General features: G+C 50.5%; 1 protein-coding gene across 5 annotated transcripts in view; it reads left to right on the forward strand.

The window, feature by feature from the left end:
- RASGEF1C (RasGEF domain family member 1C) overlaps positions 1-18,112 on the forward strand; it is a 76,152-nt gene extending 58,040 nt beyond the window's left edge. For all 5 annotated transcript variants that reach the window (XM_032846833.1, XM_032846834.1, XM_032846831.1 and 2 more), the window contains exons 7-14: positions 2,997-3,086; positions 4,660-4,762; positions 5,242-5,321; positions 5,405-5,500; positions 10,008-10,103; positions 11,862-11,985; positions 16,895-16,967; positions 17,445-18,112. In XM_032846833.1, coding sequence (XP_032702724.1) covers positions 2,997-3,086; positions 4,660-4,762; positions 5,242-5,321; positions 5,405-5,500; positions 10,008-10,103; positions 11,862-11,985; positions 16,895-16,967; positions 17,445-17,469 — 687 coding nt within the window. In that variant the 3' untranslated portion in view covers positions 17,470-18,112. The remainder of the gene's footprint in view (positions 1-2,996; positions 3,087-4,659; positions 4,763-5,241; positions 5,322-5,404; positions 5,501-10,007; positions 10,104-11,861; positions 11,986-16,894; positions 16,968-17,444) is intronic.
- The last annotated feature ends 1,080 nt before the right edge of the window (positions 18,113-19,192 follow it).

The following is a 19,192-nucleotide window of genomic DNA, read 5'->3' on the forward strand; positions in this document are numbered from 1 at the left end:
TCCAAACCCCCCAGTGGATGCCCAAAATCATGGATGGTACGAACCCTGTACATACTACACTTTTTCTTATACACACATGCTTATGATAAGGTTTATAAATCAGGCATGGTAAGAAATTAATAAGAATAACTCATAATCAAATAGAACAATTATAACAGTATACTCTAATAAAAGTTATGTGTATGTGGCCTCTCTCTCTCTCTCAAAATAACTTATTACGCTGTACTCACCCTTCTCCCTATGATGATGTGAGATGGTAAGATGCCTATGTGGGGAGATGAAGTGAGGTGAACAACATAGGCACCGTGATGTAGTCTTAGATCATCTTGCTTCCGGACCGTGGTTGATGGTAGGTAGTTGAAACCATGAACGACAAGCCATGGAGAAGGGGGGAACTACTGTATTAGTTGTTTTCTTCTTTTTCAGTGTTGAGCCAACCTTGCATTTCTGGGATAAATGAAACTGGGTTGCAATCCTTATCTTTATGTACATCCTCAGGCTGTCTGCTCTTGTTTTGTTTAGGATTTCTGCAACTAGAATCATGTGGTTGACTTTTCATTTTCCTTTCTGTTCCTGTTCTTGTCTTTGCTTTCTCCCTGTTTTCTGTTCTCTGTGAAAGACTTACCTGTTCCTGGACCATTTGGGAGAATTTTCCAGTGAACCATCCGAGCCTGCCATTTCCTTTTTGGGAAGACTTTTATGTACCCATTCAAGATTTTCCTTGTTTTAGTGATCATAGGACTATTTAGGCTTTCTGTTTCTTCTTTACTCTACTTTTTAATTTCTATTTTTCCAGAAATTTGACTCAGTCCTCTTTAAGTTTTCACATTTGTAGACTCGAAGTTATTCACAATACTCTCTAGTTATCTTTTCACTCTTTTCACATTCATATTTACCTCTAATATTCTTTGTATTTACTTCTCTCTGTTTCTTCACCAGTCTTGCTAAGGGTTCATCAACTTTATTAGTCTTTTCAAATAAAGAGCTTCTGGCTTTGTTGATTCTATATGTTGCATCTTTCTTTACAATTTCATTTTTTTTCTCTCATCTTCATTATTTCCTTCCATCTGCTTTCTTTGGATTCTTTCTTTGTTATTCTTTTTCTAATTTTTTAAGTTGGATGCACAGCCTGTTTTCATCTTTTCTTCCATCCTAATAAAAGTATGAAAGACTATTCATTTCTTTCTAAATATGTTTTTTATTTGCACCCTCATAATTGTTTTCAACATTCTCATTTTAACTTCCATGATGATTTTGTCTTTGACCAATAGATTATTTTAAAATGTGCTTTTAGATTTCTGACTATTTGTAAAGAATACACATTTTCATATGGTTGAGTGCAAGCAGGCTTCTGTAGTTGTCTGTTAATTCAACTCTGTAAGTTGTGTTGCTCAAATTTATATTTATACTGTTTTTTTTAATCTCTATAATCTATGAATTGCTGACCTTGTGTTAAAATCTTCCATTGTGGCAATAAGATTTGATTTCTCCCTCTAAAGGAGTTAAACCTTTCTGACTATTTGCCTCCATATTTTGAAGCTATTTTGTTGGGCACAAGCAAGGTTAGATTTGTGACATATTCATGATTAATTAAACCTTTTATCATTATGTGGTTCCCCTTGAATCTCCTCTGATGCCTTTTGCCTTAGAGTCTTTTTTTCCCCTTAAAAATCTATTTTGTCTAATATTCGTATAGCTATGAATATACTCATATATTCATCATATATATATTTCAATGTTTTTAACCTATATATCTTTGGGTTTGGGGCAAGCCACTTGAAAATGGCAAGTAGCTTGAGTTTTAAATTTACAGCAATTATAATCACCAACGTACCTGGATTAGGTTTTACCACCTTCTGTGCGGGGCCTTTGCTTGTCTTCCTGCCCCTGCTCTGTCCTTTCCCTTCCTTCCTTTACTTTTTCAGATTAGTGGATCCCCCATTCCATCTTCCCCTCTACGTATTGAAGGTCACACTTGCAATTTCAATGTAGATATTTAAGTTAGGTTTAACCTTTTAAACTCTCATGCATTTATGCAGTTGAATATCTACATCAATTGAAAAATTATATATCCAAAAGCTATTTTATGGCATAGGAAACAGTTCCTGATATATGGTTGTATTCAGATAGAAGGATACACACATACAGTTGACTGTCATTACTTATGGGAATTGATTATATCCCATGATGTCATCATGAACATGGAATTAGCAAATACCACTGCTCCCAAGGGAAATACAGACTTAGGTTCCTTGTAAGCCTTCCAACCACACTTGCATCTGCCAGTCCTTACACAGCCTTGCACTGTATGTGTTTTGGCTCAAAGACACCTTATTTAATATATCTTGTTCTTCCAGTGACATTGAACTCATAGCCAGCAGCGCCATGACTCATGTGTAGGTGCGGCTTATCTAACACATTTTTCTCCTCAGGGCCCATCACAGCTGTCGTGTGCTTAGGAACTACAGCACTGTGCTTGAAGCCGCTTTAAGCAGGGAACCCACCATCACACTGAATAGACCACCAAAAAAAGACAGTTGTTCATGGTACAGGCGCTGAAACAAGAAGGCACGTTGTCACTTAGCTCAGCCTCATCTGGGAACACACAGGCACTTTGGGTGACTCTGGGGGACATGCCACTCTGCACCATGAATGACAGTGAAAGAGACATGAGTAATGATTTGGGGTTACAAATGTATTTTGAGGAAGCAGACAGATTCACAAATACAGAATCCATGAATAGTGACAATCAGCTGTGTTGGGAGGTGTGTATTTACATACATACTTACATATATATATATATATATCATATGAAATTACATCTTTGAATGTATAGGAAAAAGACCTGAAGGATAGATATCAAATCATGGGTATTTGTGGACAGTTTTGAGGTCCCAGCATTTTCCTGATGATCTATGAGAATGATCAATGAACTGACTTAATGTTCCAAAAGTTATTGACAGCAAGGCTGAGTGTGGTCCTTGTGTCTTTCCCAGCCTTGTTTCAGTGACAAGACCAACAATCTGGAGGCTTACGTGAAATGGTTCAACAGACTGTGCTACCTCGTGGCGACTGAGATCTGCATGGTGCGTTGAAAGCTGGGGGGCATGACCCAGCATAGCCCAGGGTGGCAGGGGACATGACCTAGCATAGCCCAGGGTGGCCGGGGACATGACCTAGCATAGCCCGAGGTGACAGGGGTTGGGGGGACCCACCTGGGAGGGAATCAGAAGGGTATCTTGAGCCTGTTGGTGTCCAAGGCCAGGATGAAGCTGGACACCTCTCTGGGATAGCCGGTGTCACCCAGCTTGCCTGCAGTGACCTTTTCCTCTGGGCAGAGCCTGGCACGGATCCACTGGACTCCAGCATGGGACATCAGAGACCACTTGCTGAGGGTTTGAGAAGTGGTATACTGCTCTGCCAGGTGGCTCTGCTCCCTCCATCTGTGCCTGTCTGCCTTGGGGGACCTGGCCTACAGCCATGCCGAGCTTGGCTCTCAGGATTTAGAGTAGAAATGGACCAACATTGCAAGACCAACCTGTAAGAATTGGGAGACTGCACATGCAAAGCTCAGGTCTCCAGCTTCTGCCAGAAAGCAGGATGTCTTGTCAGTACTGAGACAGAGGCACGTGTCACCAAGGCATGATCCTTCAGGGCCAGACCCTGTCTGCCCTCTTCTCTTCCTTGGAGGGCAGGGAGCCACCTCCAAGCCCCCTGTCAGCATCGGGTGAAGCCCTGGTGCCATTTGTATCCAGGAAAGATTGGAGGCAACACAAGTGCCAACTGGTGCTCTCTGGGAGCAAATGCTGAGATAGAAATTGGAGTAACAGAGAAAGGGGCAGAAGCAGGGCCACTCAGAAGAAACTAGTCTGCGATGCCTTGGCCTTGGGAGTGCTTCTTGCTGAGGGCCACCAGCAGCTGGAATGCTTGGCCTCTGGCCCCCCTCCTTGCTAGGCCATCGCTGTCACTGTGCAGACTCCCTGGGAAGGACAGAAGGACCTCAGGTGGGGAGGCTTTCCAAGGGGGTTTGGGCAGTGTGTCTCACTCTTCTTGGTAAAGACCAGTGTGGGGCAGAAGTAAGCAAGCAAGAACACCAGGGTTCTCCCTGCATTTCCATCTCTGGCCTGGCAGCCCAGAGGGGGCTTTGCTCGGGCCAAGCTGGACTGAACGGGATTGAACCCTCCGGGGAATTGGGAAGTGCCTCAGCACAAGACAGCCCAGCGGGTGGCACGGTTTGTTAGAGGCCGTGGGAGAAGTCACAGTCCCAAGCACTTGGCCATAAGCTGGGGGTGAGATCACGCAGTCATTCGACAGAAAACAGGGGAGGGCCTGCTCTGGGGACAGGGCCTGGGTCTGCGTGTGGCCCCAGGATGGGGAGAGCAAGCATGGTGCTGCGGGGGGACAGGAAGGACAGAGTGCTGGAACCGGACCCGGAGGGAGGGCAGATCGGTGTCTCAAGCATGGCAGGCAGCTCCTCTGCCCCATGTGGGCTCTGCTGAGCCTGCCCAGGGCATGCTGAGACCCTGAGCCCTCGGGCTGCAGACTGCCCCAGCATCAGGCGACTCGGCCGTGCACAGGGCTGTGAGAACGGTGACAAGGGACTGGTCCCATGACGCACTTGGGACTGTCCCCACTGAGGCTCGGCTGCTCTGTCCCCAGCCAGCCAAGAAGAAGCAGAGGGCCCAGGTGGTGGAGTTCTTCATCGATGTGGCCCGTGAGTGCTTCAACATTGGCAACTTCAACTCTCTGATGGCCATCATCTGTGAGTAGGCCAGCGGGCCCTGGTCTTTGCTGGGAGCGCCCCCAGAGAGGCTGGAGCGGGCACCCACGGGTGGGCAGGGTGCGAGCCAGGGTACTCTTCAGAGCAGGGCAGGTGCTGCTGGGCCCAGAGGTCCTGGAGAGGGGCCCCCACTTTGAGGCAAGCTTGACCTCCTCAGGGGACTTTATGAGGACTTGGCCATGTGTCCCCAGATCCAGGGAGAACGGGGACCCAAAGCAGACCCTGGTCATGGTGTGGGAACAGGAGCCTGTGCATACAGCAGCCAGGCTCTCCGGGACACAGTGTCCATCAACACCCACCCACTCCCCATGTGGCTGTCTGCAGCAGGCTTAGCCTTGGTCAGGGGCAGCCAGAGGGGCTGGCCTGCTGGGGCCATCCCCAGACCCCCTGCCCGAGGGAGTAAGCTGACCGGTGCAGCCCGGAGATTCTCCCCTGCCCCAGCTCGACCCTTCCTCTTCCAGCTGGCATGAACATGAGCCCCGTCTCCAGGCTGAAGAAGACCTGGGCCAAAGTGAAGACGGCCAAGTTCTTCATCCTCGAGGTGAGCAAGGCTGCTGGGCTCCCGGCCGGCCCTGGCCAGCCCTGGGATGCAGCTGCCCCAATGCCTCCTTGTGTCCCTTCTAGCACCAGATGGACCCAACTGGGAATTTCTGCAACTACAGGACAGCCCTGCGGGGGGCAGCCCACCGCTCCCTGACTGCCCACAGCAGCCGGGAAAAGGTAAGTCAGAGACCTGCCCGGCCTAACCCCCCCCCACCTCGGCCCCAGGTGGGCTGTATCAGAGAGCCTGGATGCCGACTCCCAGGTCACCTGGTCCACCCACCCCCCGCCCTTCTGCAGCATCTGTATAGACAACCATGCTCCTTGCATGCCTCTAATATGGGGGACTCACCACCGCACAGAACAGATCAGCCCATGCCCACGCAGCTCTCACTGGTAGGAAGTGCTTCTTTATCGAGCTGGGGTTGTCCTCCCTGGAGCACTATGCAGAGTGAGGGTGCTCCCACTTTTTCTTTTCCTTTTTTTTTTTTTTTTTTAACTTTTCTTTAAAAGAGAGAGCACACGGGCAGGGGGAGGGGCAGAGGGAGAGAGAGGGAATCTCAAGCAGACTCGTTGCTGAGCGTGGAGCCCAATGTGGGGCTCGATCTCATGACCTGAGTTGAAATCAAGTCGGACACTCAGCTACTAGCTGAGCCACCCAGGCCCCCCTTCCCTCTTCTACCCACCTGTCCTTCAGCACCACCCCTAGACCCCTTCCTGCCTTCAAAATCAACAGCCCAGGCCTGCCCCCGATCCTCTGCTGTACTCCGGTCTCCAGCCCCCTCCCCACTTGGATCTCTTTGGTCCCTGAACAGTTTCATTTATCAGAGTCCCTTCTGTTTCAGATCACATTGTCTCCAAGTGCATAGTGTCTTCCACCTCCTTACTCCAAATGTAAGACCTTCACTAATGGAGCCTTAGATCACAGTCACATTTTTGGCACTGAGTGAACTGAGCCTCTCACTTGCTAAAACTGCCTTTTCACAGCCTCTGTTGTTCTACATTTGCATTTGGAGTGGGGGAGGTGCCTTCACTGACCCTGGTCAATTTTATTTGTCTCCCAAATTCTCTGGTGGCCTCCTGCCCCAGAAACCGTGCCTTGGGATGGCAGTGAGCCTCTTTCTTAGAACCCTTCCCACCCTGACTATTAGAGTTGTCGTTTCCATGGGGAGGAACCGCTGAGGCTTGCTGTCCCTCATTGGCCTGGTCTCTTGGCAGGAATGTCAGTGGAATTAGGTTTGTGCTGTGGTTTGCACAGGCCTGTGTCCGGCCCGAGGGATAACAGAAGAAGCTGCTTTTCTTGAAATTCAGAGTCACTCTGCAGTTGGATCGGTTGGGCACCAGGGGTTGGTGAGGCTGGGTGAGCAGGCTGAGACAGGCCCCCTTGGACCCCCCGCCCATCAGGGGGGCTGCCCACAGACCCTGGCCACACTGGTGGCCACATGCTAGGCAGCTGGCCTTTCCTGCTCAGGCTGTGAGCCCTTCGGCAGCTCTGGGTCTGAGGATGGCTGATGCTGGGGAGCAGCCTTTAGTGAGGCCAGACCTCAACCCCCAGGGCCAGCGAGCCTGTCCCCCCAGGGGCCAGGAAGCTGGAAGGCCAGAGTGTCAGGGACAGTGATCTTGCCTTATTGAGCACCTATCACCTGGGGCCCCTTGACTCTGTCCCCCCCCCCCACTTCATTCTGATGACTACTGATAGAGTCTGGCAGTGCCGTTTCTCGGGTTAGAAGACTTGGAGAGGAGCTCTCGCTTGTCCAGTCACACAGCAAGTAGGCAGCAGGGCCAAGAATCAGGCTTAGCCTTTCCGGCACACCTCTGCCTCCCATTCCTGAAGCACAGGGGCCATGTGGCAGTCACAGAGCTGCTGGCAGGTGGCCCAGGAGCTGGGCTGCAGGTGGGGGTGTACAGAGCTGGCTTCAGCCTTTGATCTGGGATGTCAGCTGGGGCACTGCCTTTTCTTCCATCTGTGCTGGCCAGGTGGCTGTGGGGCAGACTGGGATGTCCTGTTCCTGCACACTAAATCCCTCTGTCCAGCTCGGGGGTACGGTGATGCTGTGGCTTAGGTGTGGGACTAGAGGTGGGTGATTTACAGAGCTGTGCGTTTATTTCATTTTGCTGCATTCTCCTCTAACCTCCAAAGAGATATGGACCCTTGACTGGGCCCACAGGAGGTGTTCACCAATGGGTGGGGGATTGGAGGATGGATGGATGGCTGGGTGGAGAGAAAGAAGGGAAGGAGGGAGGAAAGAAAGAAAAAAGGAAAAAAGGGCCAGGGGAGCAAGGATGCTTGCAGATGTTTTTGTAGTTCCCAGCTGAAATTTTGAGGCCAGGAGGCTCCAGTGGTCATGGCATTCTGTGCTTTCTTCCTGCCTGTGGCTGGTTCCTGTCTGCTCCTCTCCCCCCATCTCTGTGGTGGGGCCCACTCCACACAGGCTTTCTTGGATGACCCCTAGATGGAACTGCTCAGCTCCAGATAGCAAGGGCAGTGGGCTACAGTCTTGCCAGCTAGTATTCTAGAGCCTGATAGGATGGTAGCCTGGACCTACGTGGACAGGCAGAAATGGTTAAAGGTTCTCAGACATGGAAAACACTACCCCCCTGAAGACCAGCCCCAGTGCACAGCATGCAGGAAGCCTGCACCGGGCCCCCCAGGAGCTGTCTCTGTCCACAGGTCCCACTGCCCTTAATCCATTCCCTGTCCTGGCCCATGTCCCCTTTCCAAGCCAATGCAGCCATCGTGTACCAACCCTGGGCCTGGGGTGTAATGCCAGTGGTGGGGGTGGGGGAGATGCACAGAGACCACCCTCCCTCCAGGCACGGTGAGGAAGCCCACAGGACAGGGACTGTGGAACCAAGCCATCAGGGTCCTCTGCTTCTTACTGCTGTGTGAGCATATGTGAGTGGCTTAACCTCTCTGGGTATTGTCTTCTTGTCCGTAATGGGGGCTAACAGAGCCCTGCTTCACGGAACTTCCTGGGAATGAAACTCTGATCCCCATGCATGTAATATTTGGCACAGTGCCGCCCTCAGGCCCACCACCAATGCCGCATGACAAGGGCGTGAGGGGAGGCCTCCTGAGCGGCACGGAGGGGGACTATACCCAGCGTGTGGGTGGCAAAGACTTCCCCGCTGAGGCTCGTTTTGTAGGTGGGTCCTGGGACTGTCTCCCGCTGTACTGGATGTGTCTGACACTCCCTACTTTCCCAAGCCCCAGCACCTGGCAGAGTGAAGACCCGAGCTACTGTCTGTGCCGTTGACATACATGCAGGGCGAATAGTGTGTCCTGGTCTCCCTGGGACTGTTCCAGTTTGAGCAGTGAAACTGCCCTCAGGAACCCCCTCAGTCCTGGACCAACCAGGCAGCTGGTCTCCCCACTGAATCTGGCTCTAGTCCCAGCCCCTGACTTTGGGCTAGGCCTTGCCACTCTGCGGGTCTCAGTTTCCCATCCCCTCTGCCCCATCCCAGGACTCCCTGCTCCTGTACTGTGCCATGTGGTCATGCCCAGGCCCTCACCTCAAAGCCCTTGTTGACTTGGATGGTGGGGGGAGGGAGAGCCAGAAACGTCAGGGCCCGGTGCCTGGTCCCAGGGGTGACAGGCTGGAGGCCACTCCTGGCTGGCCTGGCAGGAGGTGAGTAGCTCTGGAGCCCAAGGGCTGAGCAGGTGTCTTAGTCCCGTGGAGCCGACATACAAAGCACACCAACTAGGTGGCTTGGAACAACAGAAATGTATTATCTCCCCATTCTGGAGGCCAGATGCCAAAATCAAAGTTGTCAGGGCCATGCTCCCTCCAAAGGGTGGAAGTTTGCTTGCCCTTCCAGCTTCTGATGGCCCCAGGCATTCCTGTGCCAGTGGCCGGTCACCCCCGCCTGCCTCTGCCTGTCTTCACATGGCTCTCTTTGCTGCGTATGCCCAAATTGCCCTCTTTTCTCAAGGACCTCAGTCACTAGAGTAGAGCACATCACGCCCAGTGTGACCTCATCTTAGCTCAATGTCGTCTGCAGAGACCATCTCCAAATAAGGTCCTGTGCACAGGCACTGGGGCTTAGGATTGGAATATATCTTTTTGGGGGGCCGCAGTTCAACCCGCAGCAGCAGTGTTCACCTGGCCAGCTCCCCGAGGGCTGTCTGAGCCGTAGGCAGTGAGCGTCCCTTCTCTGAGGGTCAGCCGTGGGCTTACACAGAGCAGGGAGGGAGAAGCAAGGCATCCAACAGTGACACACAGAGACACCCGCCCTTCTCTGGTGGAGCACAGAAGCCAGTCGCCTCAGGCCCTGGAGCAGGGATACGGCAGGATCGGATCTCCAGCATCAGGCATAAAATGACAGATCATTAAATATAGATTTTGAAAAGTAGGCCACAGAATTGTGCGACAGCTGATTCCCATCCCATGTGTACTTAGTGGCGGGCTCAGCACACACCTGTGTTCCTCCTAGAGCACTTGAACCAGGAGGCCTAGGTCTGTGGATCCCTGCATTGTGGGGACAAACTGTCACAGCCTCTCCCGGCAGACAGTGGAAGAAACGTTCAAGGAGCATTGAGACCGTGTGTCTTTCACCCAGCCCCAACACAGGGAGAATGGCACCATATACAGTAGGCGCTCAATGAGCGCTGGAGTCTGATGGGGCCTGGGAGGAAACAGACTGGCCCCTGCTGACTGAGGGCTGATCAGCACCCTCCCCCTTCCAGATCGTCATTCCCTTCTTCAGCCTGCTCATCAAAGACATCTACTTCCTGAATGAGGGCTGCGCCAACCGCCTCCCCAATGGACATGTCAACTTTGAGGTAGGGTCCGGGGGCCTGGACGGTCAAAGGCCCCAGGACAGGAATGCTGGACTAATGGGGACTTGAGGCAGAGTACTGCAGTTTATAAGACACCAGGGCGGAATTATCAGGGTCCCCCGACCCCACCCCTTCCATAGGAGGAGACGAGGCTGACTGATCCCCCACTGCCCACCCACAGGTGAGGCAGACTCATTTTCAGCCCTTGAAGAGCACCAGGCTAGGAGAAAGCCCCAGAGACCCACAGTGACATGGGGCAAGGTGCTGGGATGGGACACAGGGCGTGCTTGGGTCAGGGGAGACCTCCCAAAGCAGGGGCCCTAAGCCCCAGAAGAGGAGGTCAGGCAGAGCAGGCAGAGGGGAAGAAAGATTTTCTATTCCCTCTGAAGGCACTCAACTGCCATCAGCTCAAGTTTTCAAGTGTCCCCTCCTCCAAGAGTCTCCCCTTGACCACCCAGACAGAGGGAGGCCTCTGTGACCTGTGCTCAGTGGGCTGGGCATTCCTCACAGTCCCCTAGCAAAGCTCCCAAGCAAAGTCCAGGCAAAGCCAGGCTGACCTCCCACATGGGACCACCTGGCACACATGTCTTGGAGTGGCTGGTGGGCTAGGTATGATGGGGCCAAGGCCTGGGAGCCTGAGAGCACTGGGCAGCGATAGCAAGCGGTCACTGAGTCAGACGAAGCATGCCATGCAACAGTGGCACCCCCCAGTCCGCAGGAAGGACGAGACTCTTCTCCCTCAGGAGGGCTGGTGCACCCAGCCCCCAACACCATGGGGCAATCAGGTTCTGGGCTGGCCCCTTGGTCTCTCTGGGCCTCAGTCTCTCCCTCCATAAAGTGGGACTTCAATCCCAGCTGCCCTGCCACATTCCTTTGCCAGTGTGGCCCCCATCCAATGCCTGGGCCTTTTGGCCTGGAGTTGCATGTGCTATGGGGCCTCACACAGACACAGACCCGCCAGCAGACCTTCCCATGCCGCATGCAGGCCTGGTTCCCCATGAGGGCTGCCCAGGCGCTGCATCCCTGGGGCAGTCCGTGCTGGAGGTGACATGGAGTGACACTCCACTGGGCTGGGCTTGAGGGAGACTGCAGGGGCCTGGGATTGCACTGTCCCCAAGAGGTTGCACATACTTGGTGTGAGAAGCCCGGTATTGGGCCCTCCTTGAATTGGTCCTCAGAACCGAGGCCGAGGGATAGGTGGTCATGTGGCCCCAGATTTGGGGCATGGGCTGTGGGGGCTGGAGTCAGCTGCCAGGACTGACCAAAGGATGCCCCCAAGGATGGTTTCCACCCAGTCATGACTTGGTGCTGCTATTTATTTGAAATCCTACTTTAAGTTAACAGTAGTTCTTTGTAGTTTAAATAAATTTACTTAAATTTTACTGAAATAAAAATCCTACTTAAATGGGTTTACTTAAATCTTCTTTAAATACATTTAAGTACATTTATTTGCATCATTCTCTAAATAAACAAACCTGTAGGAATGATCACAAACATAAGTAGAAAGAAAATAGAGTAATATTCAGGTCTAGCTGAATGCATTGCCTGCTGATGATGAGTCCTAGATGCTCGCTCCCGATATTCCTCAGAGGGAATGAAGAGACATAGGAAACACTCAGCATTCCCAATGGGAATGCTTCGCCCTGCCCTTCCCAAAGGTGGGCCTCCTTAGGAAAGATGAGTGGGGCTGGCCCGCTCTCACAGGTGACCTCCAGGCACTGGGGAGGGGGTTCCCATTCTGTGTCTCTGTGACCCTGGCAGAAATTTCTGGAGCTGGCCAAGCAGGTTGGAGAGTTCATCACATGGAAACAAGTGGAGTGTCCTTTTGAGCAAGACCCCAGCATCACCCACTACCTGCATACCGCTCCCATCTTCAGCGAGGATGGTAAGGTGGTCCCATGGCCTCTGTCACCCCCAGCTTTGGGACTCTTGGGTGGTCTCTTTGCCATGTCTCCACTTGGAGCCCTTGCTCTGAGCAGAATGCACCGTACCTGTGTTTTCTGGATTTGAGAGGGAGCAGAGAAGGCTGCATCCCCTGGCTGGATGGTTGCCACCCCCAGAGCACAAGACAGGGTGCAAGGAGCTGCAGGGTGGGACCTCAAGGGTCCCCAGGGCCAGGCTTCCCCTTGGACACGGTATGGATGCTGTTGGGCATCATAAATGTAAACCATCTGTCTGACCCACTTTCCTCATGGGTAAAGTTGGCACAATGATGAGAACTCCCCTTCCAGTGCTCACACAAAGAAGGCGAGCTCACTGTGCGTCCTTCCACAGCTGGGTGTGTGTGTGTATGCACACATAGAATGATATCAGGCGTCTTTTCTCCAGAGTGCCATTCATGTCTGTCCCCTCCAGTAAATCAGTATTCCCATCTGATCAGTTATCAAATGTGACAAATTTGCTTATGAATTTGCTAAGCAAGCATACTCCAGGAGCCCCCTCCTTCAGGAAGAGAAAGTGCTAGAAGCAAGTGGTCACCGGGCTTGAGTTGATCATCCCAGTGGAGGCGGTGTGGCCCCATGGTTAGCTGCTTTCTGGCTCCAAGACCCTCAGCCCACCCTGGGAGGTCCTGCTGAGCACAAAGGAGGCCTGGCTCCTCTTCACAGCAAGTGTTTTATGAAAGGATTCCACACTCGTGCTCAGGAGAACGTTTTCTGCCAGAAAGAAAGACTGAGGGAAAGGATTACTTTAATGATCTTGCTTTTAATTGTTAATACTTTTGAATTTACCATTTTATTTTGTATGTTTTAGAGCCAGTAACTTTTTAGAAGGGTCTCACCCATAACTGGAAGCCCAGCAGCCTGAGCTGCTCCCACCCCAGCAAGCTGTGTGACCCTGGGGCGAGTGCCTCACCCTCTCTAAGCATCACCTGCATCTACAAAGTGGGGTAATGAGAGGACCTGCTTCCTAGACTGCTGTGAGAATTACTTGACTTGGCACAAGCGAAGTTCATAGGACAACACTCAATTGATACTAGTTGTGTTCGTTTCCTACTGGGCCCATAACAAATCACCACAAACAGGGTAGCTTAGAACAATTCTCATTTATCCTCTTTCACTTATGGAGGCTATAGTCCAAAATCAGTTCCTCTGGGCTGATCTCAGGGTGTCAGCAGAACTGGTTATTTCTGGAGGCTCTAAGGGGAGGGTTGTTTCCTGGCCTGTTAGGACTTCTAGTGACCGCCCATATTCCTTGGCTCATCACCCCCTCCTCCACCTTCAAAGCAACTCATTCCAACCTCTGCTTCCACCATGACATCATCTGCCCTCCTGTGGTCAAGTCTCCCTCTGTCTCCCTCTTAGACACTTGCAGTGGCATTTAAGGCCCTTCTGGATAATCCAGAATAATCCCTCCACCTCCAGATCCTTGAATTAATCCCATCTGCAGAGTCCCTTTTGGCCATGGGACGTAAATATTCACAGGTCCCAAGGATTAGGATCCATATCTCTGAGAACTATTATGCAGTCTACAACATTGGGATGATTGCTGTTGTTAGCCAATAGAAGTTGGGCAATAAAATGTGTCAAAGACCTATTAGGAGTAGGGTGAGGAGTGACAGAAGGGAGGGGAAGACATTAGGAAGAGGGAGAGGAGTGATAGAAGGGCATTTCATTCCCTCCTTTGGCCAAAAGTATCTCTAGAGAGCCTGCTGTGTGCAAGGCAGTGATTTGGCTATAGACATACAAACCCTGGCCTTTCTGAAGTGTTCTTAGAAAGGAGTACCTTCCAGTGACCCTTTCTTCCTCCTCTCCCTCCCCCACTGAAAAAAGTGGAGAAAGCAACAGAAGGGACCTAAGCTGGGTTGAGCCCCAACTAGGTCAGTCACAGCCTCTGACAGAAATCTTGTCCTGCGCTCTGCTGCAGGCTCCCCCTGGCAGGACCCACCTAGCAATCCAGTCAGCCTTGAGGCTCCTTGAAATAAATGATAATATAGAAAGTATCAGCAAAAAAACCTGAAGATATAAGGAAAAACCAAGTGGAAATTATAGAACTGAAAAATACAATAATGAACAAAAAACTTAAGTGGGTGGGCTCAAAAGCAGAATGGAGAGGACAAAGGAAAGAACTGATGAGATGGAACAATAGAAATTATATGTTCTGAACAACAGAGCTTCAGGGACCTGTGGGATTACAACAAAAGATCTAACACTCTTGTCATCAGAGTCTGGGAAGGAAGGGGACAAAACAGGCTGGGTTGAAAAAAAAAAATCATCCAAGAAGTAATGGCTGGAAAGTTCTCAGATTTGGAAAACGTATAAACCTACAGATTGAGGAAGCTTAATGAATCCCAAAGAGAATAAATACAAAGAAACCCACACCAGGATACATATCATAGTCAAATTTCTGAAAACCAATGAAAAAGAAATTTTGAAAGCACTGAGAGGAAAATGACACTTTACCTATGGGGCAAAACGATTTGGATGACATTAGATTTCTCATCAGAAACTACAGTGGCCAGAGTCAGGGGCATAGTTTTCAAGGGCTGCAAGAAAATAACTGCCAACCCAGAATTCCATAGCCAGTGGTAATATCCTTTGGGAATTTACTTCAGATAATTCAATATGGAATTCTAAAAACTGTTCTGGTAGCCTGCAGGAAGCTGGTCCTTTGAAAAGAACTGTAACATTGCTATCCTCCAGCAAAGAACCTCTTGACAAATTAAAAATAGAAGACAGACATTGCTAATATCAAGACTGAAATGGAGAATATCACTACAGACTCTGCCAATATTGAAAAGCTAATAAGGAAATATTATGAACTCTACAAACATTAATTTGACAATTTGGATGAAATGGACCCATTCCTTAAAAAACACAAACTACAACAAACTCGACACAAAGTAGATCATTTGAATAGCCCTGTGATCATTAAGGAACTCGCATCTGTAATTCTAAAACAACCCAATAATGAAATCTCTGACTTTGGATGGTTAAACTAGAGAATTCTATTAAACATTTAAGGAAGACTTAATACTGATTCTGCACAATCTTTTTCAAAAAATAGAAGAGGAAGGGACTTCCCAATTCATTTTATGAAGCCAGTATTACCCTGATACCAAAACCAAAAACAGTAAAAAAAGGAAGAAAGTAAAGACCAAGATCCCTTGTGAATATAGATGCAAAAAATTTCTTAACAAAATTTAGCAAATAGAATTTGGCAATACCAAAACATAATTATATACCATTACCAAGTGAGTTTATTCCAGAGATACAAAGCTGTTCAATATTTAAAAATCAATCAGTGTGATCTACCATATTAACAGGCTAAAGGAGAAAAGTCACTTGATTATATCAATTGATATAGGAAAAGCATTTGACAAATTTCAACACCCCTGTATGGGAAAAACTCTCAGAAAAATAAGAGTAGAGGACAATTTATCAACTTGATACATTGCATCTACAAAAACATTTCCACTTACATATTTAATGGTGAAATACTGAATGCTTTCTCATTAAGATCAGTAACAAGGCAAGAATATCTACTCTCACCACTTTTATTCAAGAAAGTAATGTAGATCTAATCCATGCAGTAAGGCAAGAAAAGAAAATACAGGTCAGAAAGGAAGAATTAATACTGTCCCTATTTACAGAAAATGTAAAAAGTCCCAAGGAATCTGCAAAACTCCTAGAATTAAGCAGGTTCAGCATGAGTTTTTTGTTGTTGTTGTTGTTGTTGTTGTTTAATTTTTTTAAAGATTTTTATTTATTTATTTGATAGACAGAGATCACAAGTAGGCAGAGAGGCAGGCAGAGAGAGAGGAAGGGAAGCAGGCTCCCTGCTGAGCAGAGAACCTGATGCAGGGCTTGATCCCAGGACCCTGGGATCATGACCTGAGCCGAAGGCAGAGGCTTAACCCACTGAGCTACCCAGGTTCCCCAGCACAAGTTGAAGAATACAAGATAAAGATGCAAAAACCTATTATATTTCTATTCTAACAATGAAATGTATATATGAATATATATGAACATATATCAGTAACATATGAACAATGAATATGTAGGCACTGAAATTAAAAATAGAATCTCATCACTCAATATAAGCACTCCAAAACAAGAAATACTCAGGTGTAAATCTAACAAAATATGTTTAAGGCTTGTATGCCAAAAACTGCACAGTGTTGATGACGGAAATCAAAGGGATTGTTATTTATTTCTATTTATTTATTCATTTATTTATTTAAATTATTATTTATAAAGGGAGAGACAGGATGTTCACAAATGGGAGGGCTCACATAGCAAAGACACTAATTCTTCTCCCCAAATTTAAGGATTGATTTGGCGTGTTTCTTATCAAAATCCCGACAGGATTTTTCTGGGGATAAAGGCACAACTGATCTAAAATGTATATGGAAAGACAAAGGTGCTAGAAAAGCTGCAACAGTTTTGAAAAGGAAGAATAAAACGGAAGGGATCGCTCTGCCCAGTAGTGAAGCTGATATAATACAGCTAACGTCCTCAAGGCCATGTGGTATTGGTGAGATCAAGGTTCATGGATCGATGGGATAGAGTAGAGAACCGAAGAATAGACCCATGCAGATATCCCCAGGGATTGACAACGTCATCATCCCACAAGTGGTCCCATGCCATAATTTTGCAAGTGGTTCCCGTGGAGAGAAACAAGGGGAAGGGTACACTGACCTCTCTGTAGTAATTGGTTCCTACACCAGCATGGGAGTCTACAAATTCCCTCCCAGCTAGCTTAATTTAGGAACCAAAAGCAGGTCAGACTTTGGGTGTAGAGCAGGATTTTATCACCAACCATAACTGTGTAATTTCCCATCACTTCCTGACTAGGTCTTTATTTGGCCTCTTATGAAAGTGAGAGCCCAGAGAACCAAACAGAAAAAGAGAGGTGGAAATCTCTAAGGTGAGTCTGTGAGCCAAGACGGTGGTGGGGACGGGCTGGGGTGTGTGGAGGAGACAGTTGGGTGCTTGGGGCCAGGCCAGGGCCCAGGGGCTTTGTGGGTCCCCAGGTCCACAGGGAGGGGGGTAGGTCAGGCCAGGCTCCTAGGGGTAGGTGGGGGCAGAACTCAAGTGCTATAAGTGGGAGGGAGGCTGGGATTGCAGACCACACATGCCCCACGCCCATGGCTGGAGGCTGTCCCTAGGGGGTGTCAGGTCGTGTGTCCAGACCCAGGAACCTCCTGTCTTTTGGCAGAACGTGAGGCAGCCCCTACTGCTTGTTCAGCCTGCAGATGTAGCCGAGTGAAGGCTGGTGTGGACCCGAGGTTGTGGGCTCTGGCGACTGAGCCAAAAGAGGGGTGTACGGAGCCCCTCTGGGGCGGGAGTCTCCTGTCTAGCCGGCAAAGTACAGTCCTCACCCTGGGCATATTTAAATCTGCAGGTCTTCTATTTTGGGGAAAACGTGAGAAGCAGGAGGAGGAGGAAGAGGAGGAGGAGAGGAGGAAGTCAGCAGAAGCCTTCCAAAGCCCTGTGGCAGCTGGCCCGGCAGAAAACAGAGGTGTTGGCCCCTCACTGCTTTGTAAACCGTGACCCTGTGGGCTGGCGCCCGCCCTGACAACCACACAGCACGGGAGACCTTTCTCCACCTTCCGTGGAACTTCAGCCCTGGGCAGGGCCCAGGGCCTCCTGACCTGCGGGGAGCACGTGCCTGGGGGGCTCTGCCTTTGGGATGGTGGGGGTCACATTGCTGGCCAGTCTGTCCATCAAGGACAAGGACGTGGCACTGCCCCAGCATGGTGGGTGACTGCGGTGTCACTCTCCCTGGGTGATGAGTGCCACGGAGGCTGACCCCCCCATCTGTCCCCAGGTGGCCTGGGAGCCCCCACATCTGCAGCAGGCACCATGCCAGTGGCCCCTGTCGTTCTGCTGATGGACCCAACCCTGTCCCCCAAGATGGGCTCTGCAGCTCAATTCACCCCCTTTCCGGATCCTGCTGGTATCAGGGGACAGCTTTCTGGTGACGGCTGTGACACTGGTCACGGGACAAATCTGAGTCACAAAAATGACAACATGTACAGTACATTGTAAAATTCAGAGTTGGTATAAACACGTGCGTCCACCTTGCGTATCCATGTCCACACAGCCGCTCACTCGTGGGCCTGGGATCGGCTTCTGCTGGGATGCAGGGCGGTCTTCCAGCTCAGGCCTGGGGATGCTGCAGCCTCGGGCCAGCAGAGGGACGTGGTGGCCATTTCCACTCCATAGATCCCAAGTTGGGCTGAGAGGGCCTGGGAAACAGACACACACAGGCCTACATGTGGCCAGACACCTCTCTTACTGGGGTGGAGTGGGGTGGGGCTGAGGAGCCCTCCGTGGGGCTCCTCTCCTTGGGCTCCCCCTGCCCCCAGACTGTCGCACCGAGTCAGGTTTCTGTGCCAGGAAGGGGACGGGCAATGCAGCTGCTGAGCCCGCACCTAGCAAGGGACCAGGTCCCCGGTCAGGAAGGCAGGGAGTATGATGTGCACCCCCACCTGGTCAGGACCTGCTGCGGAGAGGGGGCTGTGCATGTTGGGGTACACTGACCCACCCCAGCCAGTGCCTGGGCCCCCCTCAGTGCCGGACATGGTTGTCCTGGTGGCATGGACTTGGGTCCCATATGAGGGACAGGCAAAGACAGAGCAGCCAACACTTCTGGTGCCTCCTCTGACTCGGGGAATTGTGCCCAGTGCACCCAAGACCTCGGCAAGGCTCCAGAAGGCAGGAGAACGTTCTGGTTGAGCAGGACCAGCCCACCCTCTTTGCATCTGAGACCCCAGAGAGGGGGAGTAGGGACTGGACTCCAGCCAGACTTGGGCTCCCACCCTGCCTTAGGCTACACCTAGCTCCTGCTGGGCCCCCGAGGAAACCGTTCTCTGTTTCCTGCTTCTGTGGCCTTGTCCATGCTATTCCCACTGCCTGGCATGCTTTTCCCCACTTTGTCAATCCAGTCAGAAGGGAGGTCTCTGGGGAGGGACTCCTGACACGCACCCCCAACCCCGTCTCCATGCCTGCTCCCTCCAGCCCCTCAGTGGCTCTGCAGAGTGGGCCTAGACAGGATGGCAGGGAGGCTGGGACTGACCCCCAACCCCTGCTGCACAGGTGAGGGGGAGGCAGCCCCTGATGAGCCCCCACGAAGGCGCTCTGGCTGAG

The sequence above is a fragment of the Lontra canadensis genome, unplaced genomic scaffold (assembly GCF_010015895.1).
Source record: "Lontra canadensis isolate GAN:19392208 unplaced genomic scaffold, GSC_riverotter_1.0 scaffold181, whole genome shotgun sequence".
NCBI classification, from domain to species: Eukaryota; Metazoa; Chordata; class Mammalia; order Carnivora; family Mustelidae; genus Lontra; species Lontra canadensis.